Here is a 14,534-nt window from a genome sequence, read left to right as displayed (position 1 = left end):
TAGAGACAGATGCTCACATACCTCCTTGTCTTGCAGCAATATGCGCCACTGCTGGCTGTTTTCAGCACACAAGGCCAGTCGGAGCTCGTGCTTCTTCAGAAGGTCCAGGAGTACTGCTATGACAACATCCACTTCATGAAAGCCTTTCAGAAGATTGTTGTTCTCTTTTACAAAGGTAATCGGCTTCTGTGTATTGAATTTCTGTCGCCTCCACAATCATTTTTCTGACAAGAGAAACAACCGATAGCATTAAAGTGGAGCTCCAGGCAGATATGGCACTAATGTCGCTCTGTATTCAGAAATAACTCCACATTTTGTTAGAAATAAACCTTCCCTTCTGGGTGATCTCTGTACATTGCAGGGATTTTAACAAACTTATTGTTGCAGATTCCTACCTTTTGTTATTCTGAAGAAATTGCTGTTTGTTTCTCTGTGTCCATGTGGAAAGTGAATGAGAAAGGAAGTGATTTTATAGTTCTCAATCGGCTGCTGCACTTGCAGTGATCTAAAGTGGCAGGGTCTGCATCCCCTTTAGATGTGATTTCTTTTTGAGAGTATTTCACCAAAAATGACATTTTTGTTGCAGAGGATGCCTAAAATCTGACTTGAATCTTAGTGCAGACTTCTGGGAAAATCAGTGAGCCAATTGCACAAGCAGGAAATTACATTTCTGGGGGGCGTCCTGTATACCATCTGTGCACAAAACACCTCCAGGTTGCCATATTGCATTTTACAGAAAATTATAGTGCTGCAGATTGAAAAGGAAAGGGAATTTTTAGTTACATTACGACGTGCCTAGCAATCGTCTATGCTGTATTCAGGTCTGGGACAAGGGGTGGGTGAGAGGGGATGGCTGCCTTGGGTAAGGTGGTTTCATGTGAGGTGGGGTGGGGGGCACCGCATGAAGAGTTCCTACCTACTAGCTGACAGGAGTAGTGGCGGCAGATTCACTACTCCTGTCAGCTTAACGCTGGAGGAGATGAGCCAAATCAGGAGAGGAGGAGAGAGCCAGGTGGAGGGGTGGGTTGTGCTCTCTCTCCCTTCCAGCTCCTCCTGTCAGTGCTGCTGGATCGGGACTGCCGGATCACCAATGTGCAGTGTTTGTTTATCTGCCCCCCCATCTCCTTCCACCAAAGAACATGGGTAGGGGGCAAGCAAGCAAATGCCTCACAGTTGCACTCTGACAGCCAGAGGCATCTCTAGTGCAGGGCCCCAATGCTTCGTTCTTAGATTGTAAGCTCCCAGGATCAGTGCCCTCCTATCCCTCTTGTATTGAACTGTATTGTTGCTGTATTGTCTCCCGTTATATTGTAAAGTGCTGAGCAAACTGTTGGCGCCATAAATCCTGTATAATAATAATAATAATATATATAAATCCTGTATAATAATAATATATACAAATCCTGTATAATAATAATATTATATATAAATCCTGTATAATAATAATATTATATATAAATCCTGTATAATAATAATATTATATATAAATCCTGTATAATAATAATATATACAAATCCTGTATAATAATAATATTATATATAAATCCTGTATAATAATAATATTATATATAAATCCTGTATAATAATAATATATACAAATCCTGTATAATAATAATATTATATATAAATCCTGTATAATAATAATAATATATATAAATCCTGTATAATAATAATAATAATATATAAATCCTGTATAATAATAATATATATAAAACCTGTATAATAATAATAATATATAAAACCTGTATAATAATAATAATATATAAATCCTGTATAATAATAATAATAATATATAAATCCTGTATAATAATAATATATAAATCCTGTATAATAATAATAATATATAAATCCTGTATAATAATAATAATAATATATAAATCCTGTATAATAATAATAATAATATAGCACCCCTATAGTGCTTGAATTTTTGGAAGGGGATTTTTCCTGATACATGATGCTCATATATTTTTGGGGGGTGCCGTGTGGGCGCTAGATGACATTGTCCCGGCACTTTCTATATTAATCTTTTTCATTTAGTTTTTATTTTCCATGAAAGTTCCCTTTTAAAGCTGAATACCGGGTATGGATATTTTTACATTGGTCCAAGCTGGAAGAATGTAGCTATGCAAGTATGTATGTGCCCTAGCTGTGGGATCCTGGAGGAAGCTGGAAATCGCTATATAGGAATCACTGCTCTGTGATCTCCACTAGTTTCCAGGTCCTGTGCGGAGCAGCTACATTTTAAACGCAGGAGGTCGCTCACTTTGCACCAATTAAGAAAATGCAAAGAATTCTCTGAATGGTGCCTGAGCAAAGTGCTCTCTGATTGGACAAGGTGAAGAGGAAGTCATGATCTCCACCTCCTTTTATCAGAGAATGCCTTGCATTCATTAACCACTTCCAGACCGGACACTTTTACCCCCTTCCTGACCAGGGCAATTTTCAGCTTTCAGCACTATCACACTTTGAATGACAATTGCGCGGTCATGCAATACTGTACCCATATGAATTTTAAATTTTTTTGAGACAGGTAAAGCTTTATTTTGGTGGTATTTATTCACCGCTGGGATTTTTATTTTTTTTGCTATGTAAATGAAAAAGTCCAAAAATTTACAAAAAAAAAAGTCTTTTTTTTTTATAACATTTTGCAAATAAATAATATTTCATCATAAATCTTGGCCAAAATTTATTCCGTTATCTTTTTAGTAAACAAAAAAAAAATCCAAATTAGTTTATAACCAAAAATTATAATTTTAAAACATTTTTTTTACATTTTTATTTTATTTTTTTATTATTTTTTATTTTTTTTTACATACGGTCACCCTAGCAGTACAGTGTCACCATGGTGACACTGTACTACTTGGGGGTGATGAAGATTTTTTTTTTTTCTTACATGAATTGCTTTTACGTCCATATAGGATGTAAGAGCAATCATTTCTCTTTCTCTCTGTCTGCATTCTTGCACTCATTGAGAAGTACTGAGTGAGCTGTGATTGGTCACAGCTTGTCACATGGTACAAGGCTGTTGTGAATAGCCCTGTACCATGTGACCTCTGTGATCATTCACAGATTTCACACGTAGCAAGCAATGATGTCACTAAAAAAAGCCTATGAAAAAGGTACCGGGGCATCTCATGGGGCCCCCTACTGACCCCGGGCCCTCGGGCAGTTCCCGAGTTTCCAAATGGTCAGTCCACCCCTGTTAGGAACCTTAGATTGTACACCCCTTGAGGGTTAGGGACTGATGTGAATGTACAATATATATGTAAAGCGCGGCATAAATTGACAGCGATATACAAGTACCTGAAATAAATACATTTAAATCGGGACATGTGTGTTCCGGTCAGGAGCGGACTCACCATTTGGAAACTCGGGCACTGCCCGAGGGCCCAGGGTCAGTAGAGAGCCCCATCAGATGCCCCTGGTACCTTTTTCATAGGCTTTTTTAAGTTTAAGCAAGGACACAGGGGTCCCATGATCCCCTATTGCCCGGGGGCCCCATGAGTTGTCAGTCCGCCCCTGGTTCCGGTGTGTTTTTGATGCGTTCTACTGCATTCCAGTACAGTTCTGTGCAGAAAAAATGCAGCATGCTCTACTTTTTTTTTTTTTTTCTTCTGCACCCGGAACGCACTGGAACTGCAAGCACTGATGTGAACTATGACATTGACAACCACATCACCTACTTTTTGTGTGTTTTGGTTGCAGAAAAAAAGCAACTGAAACACATGGAGTGTGAACTGGGCCTTAAAGGGAACTCTGCTTTCATGGGGAAACAAATTATAGCAAATAAAAAATCTATACGTTGTATTCTTCTGCGAGTGCAGCATAAAGCTAAAGGTGGTCTTGTCTTGCAGCCGATGTTCTGGGGGAAGAAGCCATATTGAAGTGGTACAAGGAAGCCCACCTGGCCAAGGGCAAAAGTGTCTTTCTTGACCAGATGAAGAAATTTGTGGAGTGGCTGCAAAACGCAGAGGAAGGTAATGAAAAAAAGCTGCCCCTGTCATTCCATGTATTCACAGCTCACTTGTGTGTGTGTTTTCCCACAAAGAGGAATGTTCTAGCAGTTTTAGAAGGCCCACCCCCTTTAAAGGGGTTGTGAACCCTCACATATACCCAGTGAAGCGTCTAGACTTGCATAAGTTTTACCTGTTCATCTGTAGCACTCTCTTCTCTACATTAGTTCAAAGTGCAGAAATTATACAGCTTGTCTGAGATTTCAGAAAGAAAGGGGCGGGAAGCTGTAGTTACACTGATAGCTGATTGGAGGGAAGGAACACCCCCCACCCCCTTTGCACAGCACAAAGGAACAGAGCTGAAGCTGTCAATCACAGACTGTGTGCTGGAGCTCCCTTCTCTGTTACCTTTTTTATCTCTTGATGTCAGGAAAATTTGTCAAAACTGACTCTTGCTGATAGCAGAAGGAGGAGGTAACCGACCTAAATGACACTTCATGCTCTGGATTGAGACAAGTACACTATAGAGGAATTTACTTTGTTTATATTCCATGTTTGAGGTTTACAATTTGATTAAAGCCTGAGCCCAGGAAATGGAAACGTCTCTGTTGCGGTGGGGCTCTGCCTGCGCTGTAATTGCTCATTTAGGTCTCGGAGACATACGAAACATTTACTTGCCTGATCCTCCGCTGTTAGATCGATCCCTACCGCGTCTTCTCCCCCACACTTCAGTGATTTTAGTTCCTGACAATATTAAAGTGCTTCTAAAGCCAAGACATTTTTTTACCTGAATACATTCCCTGCATTAGGGAAAACATGTCCCAGCGATTGTATGGCCCCCTCCCCCCTTATAATTACCTGAGTCCTCACTCGATCCAGTGCTGTGGCCATCTCTAGCGGCTCTCTCCTCTCTCCCTGCATTCAAAGGACAAAGAGGCAACAGAAGGAGCTATTGGTCCCTGCTGCTCTCAATCAAATCCTCTGAGCAGAGAATGGGGGTGGGGCTGAACCACTCTGTGTGAGTCTATGGACTTGCATAGCCCTGCTTGGAAGTGAGTCTACACCTGAGCTCCCATAGGAAGCGGCTTCCTATGGTGGTGATTGGAGAAGCCAAGAGCGGCAGCGAAGGACCCAAGAAGAGCTGTCCACAAACAAAAAAAAAAAAAAACCTGACATTTTTTTGTAACCCCTTCCTGCTGACTGTACACATATATGCAGCCTCTCAGAACTGGGCTTTTTTCTGTGGGGTTGCATATATGATTATCTGTCTTTGTGCTGGGAGCGTGCCACACAATGTACTCCCAGCACAAAGACCCGGCTGTCACCTGGAGCCCCAGGTCCTGTACTAACTATAGGGACCCGGGACTCCCAGTTCCGGATCACCTGATTGCTGTGATAGCCTCTTGATTGGCTATCACAGTGATCAGTCACTGTGCACCCCGACCCTGTGTTTGTTGGGTTTTTTTTCTCTCTGAATGTGAAAAAGATAAATTGCATCTCTTTTATTGCAGAGAGAAAAAAATTATATAATAATAATAAAATAATATATTTTTTTTAAATTAAGAAAGGTTAGACCTAGGTCACCTCCAGGGTTAGTGTTTGGGTCAAATAAGGGTCAAAGGTCAGGGTCAGTAATGCAGGCCATAGATGGGGAGAAAACCGGACGTGTTTTTTTTTTTTTTTTTTTTTTAGAAAAACGAAAAATTGATCGTTCAGTCAGCCGATGTTACCGCCATTGGTAAAAAAAAAAGTCGTCTGATTTTCGTCCCGTCTACAGCCGGCAAATATAATAGCGGTATCCCTGCAGAGAGCTGCGCTATTATATTTGACAGAAGAAATAGAATATGAAGAAAAGAAGAACTAGAATATGAATAAGAAGAAGAAAAAGTTGCAACATTGTATCTATTCGTATCCATTTCGGATACAGATGTTTCTATTCGGATACAAATAGATACAATACTGCTATACTTTTAAATGTCAAATATAATATCAGACTGAAATTCTTTTTTTTTCTGCTTCTTGTTCATATTCTATTTCTTCTTTTTCTTCCTCTTATTCGTATTCTATTTCTTCTTTTCCCTTCTTGCTGGTCACTGCTCATGCGCATTTTTTAAAATTGGTAAAAAGATCGGCCGATTTGTCCATCATTGCCGTGAAAATCGACCGAACCACAAAATTGGCCTTTTTTTTGTCAGTCATGTTGGAAAAAAAGAGTCAAAATCACGAAAAATGGCCGACCGATTACCCCACTAACGATCCGAAAATCGGCCGATTTTAATATTTTTTTTTTTTTTTTTTTGACCGAAAAATCGGATGGTTTTCTCCCCGTCTATGGCATGCATTTGTTTTGGGCAAAACATTTTTAAAATTCTTATCCATTTTAGTTAGTGTCAGGAAAAACAAAAGAAGCAAAATGCGCACTATTGTTTCTGGGCCTTATTACGGGTACAAACAACAAATAACATACATAGGTGAGATCGCTGAGATTGTTAGGAGCAGCAGAATTTATTTTGGGAATGTTTTTTAGTGGTAGGTTATGGTAGTGGCAAGAAATATACAATTTAAACTTTTTTTTTTTTTTTTTTTTTTTTTTTTTTTGGGGCCAGTTTTCCTTTTGATGATGATTTTTAAAAATCAAGCGATATCTCCTACCATTTATCACCAAAAGAAAGTCCAATGTTTTTTTTCTAAACAAAATGTGGTATAATCCACATGGACGAACAAAGTAGTTTCTATATGTATGGCTTTACTAACACATGTCCAAGTTGCAAAAATGTGTTCCGGCATTAACCAATTCAATACCGGGCACTTTTACACCTTCCTGCCCAGGCCAGTTTACAGGTTTCAGCGCTCTCACACTTTGAATGACAATTGCGCGGTCATACAACATTGTACCCAAACTAAAATTTTTATAATTTTCTTCACACAACTAGAGCTTTCTTTTGGTGGTATTTAATCACCGCTGGGGTTTTTATTTTTTGCTAAATTAACAAAAAAAACCAAAAATGTTGAAAAAAAACACACATTTTTCTTTGTTTCTGTTCTAAAAGTTTGCAAATAAATAATTGTTCTTCATAAATTTAGGCCGAGATGTATTCTGCTACATGTCTTTGGTGAAAGTAACCCAAATTAGGATGTATTTTTTAGTTTGTAGGAAAGTTATAGAGTTCACAAACTATGGGATAGATCTGAATATTGATCAATCCTGAAGTACTGACAGCCAATCTAATTTCTTGAGGTCCAAGAATGTCAGAATAGTACAGATATCCCCCAAATGTCAGAATAGTACAGATATCCCCCAAATGACCCCTTTTTGCAGAGTAGACAATCCGATGTACTTCATAAGAGGAATGTTTTTGAAGTTGTATTTTTTTTGTCATTTTTCGGAAAATAAAAAAATTTAAAAAATTAGTTTGACTATTTTTTTTTTTTACATACTGTCACCAGTGCAGTACAGCGTCATCATATAACTGGCATGGCGGTGATCAGGGACACTGACTAATGACAGTATGGAAAAAAAAAAATATTTTTTTTTTATTTTTTATTACATTTTTTTAAGATTTTTTTTTCATATTTCACTATGACCAAAGTAGTACAATGTTACCATAGTAACATTGTACTACTTTGGGGAAGTGATCAGTATTTTTTTTTTTTTTTACACAATTTGCTTATAGCAAAGAATTACTTTGCTATAAGCAAGCATTTGCCTGAATGACATCGATTCATTCAGGGTTTTCGTTTTTTTTTTTTTTGTGCTTAGCTGTGATTTGGCCACAGCTAATCACATGACATGTGCATGTGACCTGCTGTGACCATTCACAGCTAGACACTAGTATACAATGGATGGCATGAATGAAGCCATCCATTGTATATAACTATCATGTGACCTGCTGTGATTGGTCACAGCAGGTCACATGGTACCGGCAACGGGGGCCGGTACTCAGATCTGTCATCGGCCGTGTCCGAGGTACACGGCCGGTGACAGATCGCGCCGCTGTGCGGCTCTGCAGGAGCGCAATCTGCGCATGTGCAGGAGGACGCCATATGGCGTCCACCCGGAACGCTGATGACATTTGCCTGCCACCATTTGGCCATAGGGCGGAGGCAAATGGTTAAAATGGTTGTAAAGGCTCAAGGGTTTTTACCTTCTGTGTGCAGCAGTGCCTCCAGCCTCCTCAATACTTAACTGAGCCCGACCGCGATCCGTCGATGTGCACAACAGCCTCGGCTGTCCCGGGTCTAAGCCTCCTCATTAGCTGAAACAGCACATGAGAGCTATTGGCTCCCGCTGCTGTCAGTCACAGACAGTCAGCCAATGAGAGAGGGGCGAGGCCAAGCCACAGCTCCATGTGTGAATGGACACACAGAGCAGTGGCTTGGGAACACGATCCATCACTTCCTCTCCTACCAGCACCACCTAGTGTACAGCAAGCACATAGCTAGGCACACACTTAACCCTTTGATCACCCTAGATGTTAACCCCTTCCCAACCAGTGTCATTAGTACAGTGATCAGTGCATATTTTTAGCATTGATCACTGTATTATTGTCACTGGTTCCCACAAAGTGTCAGTGTAAAAATGTCCGCCACAGTATTGTAGTCCCGCTGGAAGTCACTGATCGCTGCAATTTCTAGTTGAAAAAAAAAAATTGTTAAAAATCCAGTAGGTTTCATAATTTGTAGACGCTATAACTTTTGCGCAAACTAATTAATATACACTTATTGGGATTTATTTTTATCAAAAACATGCAGCATAATAAATTTTGGCCTAAATTTATGAATTTTTGAATTCTAACATTTTTTTTATTGGATATGTTTTATATTAAAAAATAAAAACTCTGCATAGAAACCAATCAGCTTCCAGGTTTTATTGCCAAAGCTTAATTATACAAACTGAAGTTAGAAGCTGATTGGCTGCCATGAACAGGCGCACCAGATTGTGTGCCCAGTTTTAGTAAGTATCCCGGGTTCACACTGATGCAGTAAGGAATTTGTTTTCAGTGCGAATTCTGCACCGCATCAGAATCGCACCCCGTTCATGCGAACCGCTGCGGGGGTGAATGTTAACAACACCCCAAAAGCAGTCCGCAAAACTCGATGTGCAAAATCATATCGCATAGGTGTGAATACCCATGCGATTTGATTCTAGTGCAGACCCAAGAAAGGATCCTGCACGTTTTTGGTGTGGGTACGGTGCGAATTGAGCCATACGAAATGTATGGCTCCAATCGCACCGCACACAAATCGCATGTGATTTGTACAGGAATGCAGTGCAGTTCCTGTGCGAATCACATGCGATATACCGCACATATATGAACCTGGGCTCAAGGTATTGCACACTCTGCACAAGCACCATTTACATTTTACTCAGTGAATGCAAGACATCCTCTGACTGGACAAGGTGGACGTGGAACGGCGACGTCAGAACTGACCTGCTGCTTTTACTGTTTATTGCGCTGCACTGACCTGCATTAACCACGTGCTGTGTTGCGTTGCTTGCTCTACTTTTTTCTCCTACCGCAAACCATTGTGACGCACCGCTACTGCCACTCATGCACCAGGTCATTGCATTGACATGCGTTGAGAATTGTGCCAGCACATGTGGTTTGAATGGACTACTTTATTTTTCTGCTTTTTTTTAAGTTGGTGACAGGGTCTCTTTTTTTTTTTTTTTTATCACAGTAAGTAAGAATACTGATACAGTGTTTCCATTGCAGAATCGGAATCCGAAGGGGAAGAGAACTGAGAGTCTCGGAGCCGGATTTGTAGCAGACGTCTTCTGGAGAAACGCCATCTCGGAGACGCACGGCTTACTACATAGAATCCGGCAGAAACCGTCGTCAGCTAGCTGTTCCCTTTGTGTGTAGGAAGAGCGCTCCTTCCTTGGAGCACCCCGGCCATTAGGTTCTACAGGCGGAACTCTACCTCCAGTCTGTCTCTGATTAACGGCAAAGCCATTTAGCCAGGAGCTATCCAATCGGGACAAGACGCAGGTTCCTCTATGGACTCCTATTTATAAGTATTTACGATGACATAAAAAATCCCGACTCTCCTGTGTACAGGACTTTAGATTGTGATTGTAGCTCCATAGACGCTTGTGTACGTGATATATGAAATGATGTTTTTGTTTTTTTTCCTTTGGAATAAATGCTTTTTATCTTACAATTGTCCTGAGATGTGTTTTTAAAGGGAAATGTTAATGGCTTTGGAAATTTTTATTTATTCATTGTAAGGTTTTTATACTAATGTTGTAGAACTTTGTTTTATATATATATATATATATATATATATATATATATATATATATATATATATATATATATATATACAGTCAGGTCCATAAATATTGGGACATCAACACAATTCTAACATTTTTGGCTCTATACACCACCACAATGGTTTTGAAATGAAATGAACAAGATGTGCTTTAACTGCAGACTGTCGGCTTTAATTTGAGGGTATTTACATCCAAATCAGGTGAACGGTGTAGGAATTACAACAGTTTTCATATGTGCCTTCCACTTGTTAAGGGACCAAAAGTAATGGGACAGAATAATAATCATACATCAAACTTTCACTTTTTAATACTTGTTTGCAAATCCTTTGCAGTCAATTACAGCCTGAAGTCTGGAATGCATAGACATCACCAGACGCTGGGTTTCATCCCTGGTGATGCTCTGCCAGGCCTCTACTGCAACTGTCTTCAGTTCCTGCTTGTTCTTGGGGCATTTTCCCTTCAGTTTTGTTTTCACCAAGTGAAATGCATACTCAATCGGATTCAGGTCAGGTGATTGACTTGGCCATTGCATAACATTCCACTTCTTTCCCTTAAAAAAACTCTTTGGTTGCTTTTGCAGTCTGCTTTGGGTCATTGTCCATCTGCACTGTGAAGCGTCCAATGAGTTGTGAAGCATTTGGCTGAATATGAGCAGATAATATTCCCGAAACACTTCAGAATTCATCCGGCTGCTTTTGTCAGCAGTCACATCATCAATAAATACAAGAGAAGCAGTTCCATTGGCAGCCATACATGCCCACGCCATGACACTACCACCACCATGCTTCACTGATGAGGTGGTATGCTTAGGATCATGAGCAGTTCCTTTCCTTCTCCATACTCTTCTCTTCCCATCACTCTGGTACAAGTTGATCTCGGTCTCATCTGTCCATAGGATGTTGTCCCAGAACTGTGAAGGCTTTTTTACATGTCGTTTGGCAAACTCTAATCTGGCCTTCCTGTTTTTGAGGCTCACCAATGGTTTACATCTTGTGGTGAACCCTCTGTATTCACTCTGGTGAAGTCTTCTCTTGATTGGTGACTTTGACACACATACACCTACCTCCTGGAGAGTGTTCTTGATCTGGCCAACTGTTGTGAAGGGTGTTTTCTTCACCAGGGAAAGAATTCTTCGGTCATCCACCACAGTTGTTTTCCGTGGTCTTCCGGGTCTTTTGGTGTTGCTGAGCTCACCGGTGCGTTCCTTCTTTTTAAGAATGTTCCAAACAGTTGTTTTGACCACGCCTAATGTTTTTGCTATCTCTCTGATGGGTTTGTTTTGTTTTTTCAGCCTAATGATGGCTTGCTTCACTGATAGTGACAGCTCTTTGGATCTCATCTTGAGAGTTGACAGCAACAGATTCCAAATGCAAATAGCACACTTGAAATGAACTCTGGACCTTTTATCTGCTCATTGTAATTGTGATAATGAGGGAATAACACACACCTGGCCATGGAACAGCTGAGAAGCCAATTGTCCCATTACTTTTGGTCCCACAACAAGTGGGAGGCACATATGCAAACTTGTAATTCCTACACCGTTCACCTGATTTGGATGTAAATACCCTCAAATTAAAGCTGACAGTCTGCAGTTAAAGCACATCTTGTTCCTTTCATTTCAAATCCATTGTGGTGGTGTATAGAGCCAAAAATGTTAGAAATGTGTCGATGTCCCAATATTTATGGACCTGACTGTATATATATACTGTATATATATATATATATTAGAGATATACATTTTATTTATATATATCTATATCTATATCTATTTATATATACACTGTATATATACACACACATAGAGAGAGAATGAATACAAATTTAATCCATGTAGATTTACTAAAACTGGAGAGTGCAAAGTCTGGTGCAGCTGTGCATGGTAGCCAATCCGCTTCTAACTTCAGTTTGTTCAATTTAAGCTTTGACAAAAAAAAAAACCTGGAAGCTGATTGGTTTCTGTGCAGAGCTGCGCCAGATTTTCACTCTCCTGTTTTAGTAATGCTGGACATACATGGGTCGAAATTCAACTGATTTTTTTTTTTGTCCCAAAATCGGACCCAAGAATAATTGCCTGATTTTCGCTGTTAGTGGGTCAATGGCACCGGCCAATTTTCGTGGTTCCTCCTTTTTTCGGTGATCGGGCATGTTGGAAAATTCGTGAAAAACTACCTATTTTTGACTCTATGGTCAAATCGTACGCTCGTTTTTCCAAAAAGAATATGCGCATGAGCCGTGACCTGGAAGGAACAGAAGTTTTGCCGGTTATGTGGGGTGAACTTTGACTTGGTCGGCTGATTTTCGAAATTATTGATGGCACCATTGGATTACCAAGCGAATGATGTTTTCGATTTTCAGATGAAAAATCGTTCAGAATTCGACCCATGTATGGCCTGCATTAGTCAGTGGAAGATGAGAAACCAAAAAGGGCGCACAAGCCTTGCGCATTACCTCACACACTTTTTTTTTTTTTTTTTTTGGAAGTAACAGATGTATACTCACAAACGCCAAGTAAAAACAAGCATGTCACGACCAGGGGCGGACTGACAACTCATGGGGCCCCCGGGCAATAGGGGATCATGGGGCCCCTGTGTCCTTGCCAAACTCAAAAAAGCCTATGAAAAAGGTACCAGGGGCATCTGATGGGGCCCCCTACTGACCCCGGGTCCTCGGGCAGTGCCCGAGTTTCCAAATGGTCAGTCCGCCCCTGGTCATGACCCTCAATGGTCCATAGTCCGGAGTACTGTGCAAGTCCCATACACAGAGATGGACATTCAGAGCATGGCTGATGCGTTTTGAGGGGGGATCCCCTCTTCCTCAGAGCCGATTGCTCTGAATGTCCATCTCTGTGTATGGGACTCGCACAGTACTCCGGACTATGGACCATTGAGGGTCATGACCGGGGGCGGACTGACCATTTGGAAACTTGGGCACTGCCCGAGGGCCCGGGGTCATTAGGAGATCCCATGAGATGCCCCTGGTACCTTTTTCATAGGCTTTGTTTTAGTTTGGGCAAGGACACAGGGGCCCCATGATCCCCTATTGCCCGGGGGCCCCATGAGTTGTCAGTCCGCCCCTGGTCGTGACATGCTTGTTTTTACTTGGCGTTTGTAAGTATACATCTGTTACTTCCAAATAAAAGATTTGTGTGTGAGGTAATGCGCTAGGCTTGTGCGCCCTTTTCTTTTTATTATCTTCCAGCTGCTCTTTGCGCTTCCCCAGCCCTCAGGGGGCTGCACGGCTTTGCCAGACCGAATTGAATAGAATACAATAATTCCCAAAGATCTCTCCACACATGCCAGATCCGGTCTTGAGAGCACAGAAGGTTTTTATTCTTTCTATTAACTTAATTAATAAATCAGTCCCACTATCAATAAAGTTCCTTACCCTGATATAGGAGTATAGCAGGCAGATGCATAGATAAGCTATTCAGGTGGTCCATTCAGTTGTGTGTAAATTTAAGCTTCAGCTATTGAGCACTGTAGACGGCAGGCCAATTTCAGTATAATGGCACCAGATATATTAGTTCATAAGTGCATGCTTTGTAATGTGTACCATTTCCAGGTATTTATTACCTTTCACAGGGACCACAGTACTCCCCTGACAATGCCATCTGCTTTTCTCTCCAGAAGAATGGAGACATTTTTGGTTCAGGCATCATTCCAAGTCATTGTCCACTTTCCAGACTGAGATGCATTTTTCAGATGAGTCATAGAAATCCTGGTGCCTGCGCATTTCTTGTTCACAAATGTTTGACATAATTAGCCCCTGCTGCAGCCTCTCAACTTGCTACAAAGTTACAATGTACAGTCTGATCACCGGGGGAGAAGAGATTGAAGAAATGCTTCCTTCTGCCTGCAGCAGACTGATGACATCATTTCAGCCTAGGCAAATCTAGGTCACTGCCTACTTCCTAGACTGAGATGCCAGCTCAGAGATGATCATGTCAGTCTCAGTACCTGACCCCTAAAAGGTTACTAACAGGTCCACGTTAAGACTACGTTTAGACTTCTAGCTAAATTGCCGTGACTTTGAAGAACAATCTGCGATCGGATGACTTTTCAGATGCATTTGACAGACGGTGATGAGGTGATATGATGCCTCCTCACCGCCTGTTTTAACTCCTTAAATGCAGCACCAAGAGTCACCACAGCAGGTAGGTTCCAACTGGCTTTATTGTATCTCAAGCACCATAAAAACATAATTCTCAGAACAAGCATTCAATAACTTAGCTTGTCCACAGCAATAAAGCAACACATAAAGACTAACCTTGGCCTGTCCAGTTCAAACATTACATTCCCTTTTTAG

General features: G+C 40.8%; 1 protein-coding gene across 1 annotated transcript in view; it reads left to right on the top strand.

Annotated features, from left to right (window-relative positions):
• Positions 1-10,117, top strand: part of BZW2 (basic leucine zipper and W2 domains 2) — a 123,876-nt gene extending 113,759 nt beyond the window's left edge. The window contains exons 10-12 of the mRNA XM_089660251.1: positions 37-175; positions 3,854-3,976; positions 9,670-10,117. Of these exons, the coding sequence (XP_089516377.1) occupies positions 37-175; positions 3,854-3,976; positions 9,670-9,698 (291 nt within the window). The 3' untranslated portion in view covers positions 9,699-10,117. The remainder of the gene's footprint in view (positions 1-36; positions 176-3,853; positions 3,977-9,669) is intronic.
• The last annotated feature ends 4,417 nt before the right edge of the window (positions 10,118-14,534 follow it).

This window comes from Staurois parvus, unplaced genomic scaffold (genome assembly GCF_062004578.1).
Source record: "Staurois parvus isolate SC_StPar_1 unplaced genomic scaffold, SC_StPar_1.0 ptg001220l, whole genome shotgun sequence".
In the NCBI taxonomy this organism is placed as follows: domain Eukaryota; kingdom Metazoa; phylum Chordata; class Amphibia; order Anura; family Ranidae; genus Staurois; species Staurois parvus.
This window is presented reverse-complemented; position numbering and strand designations above follow the sequence as displayed.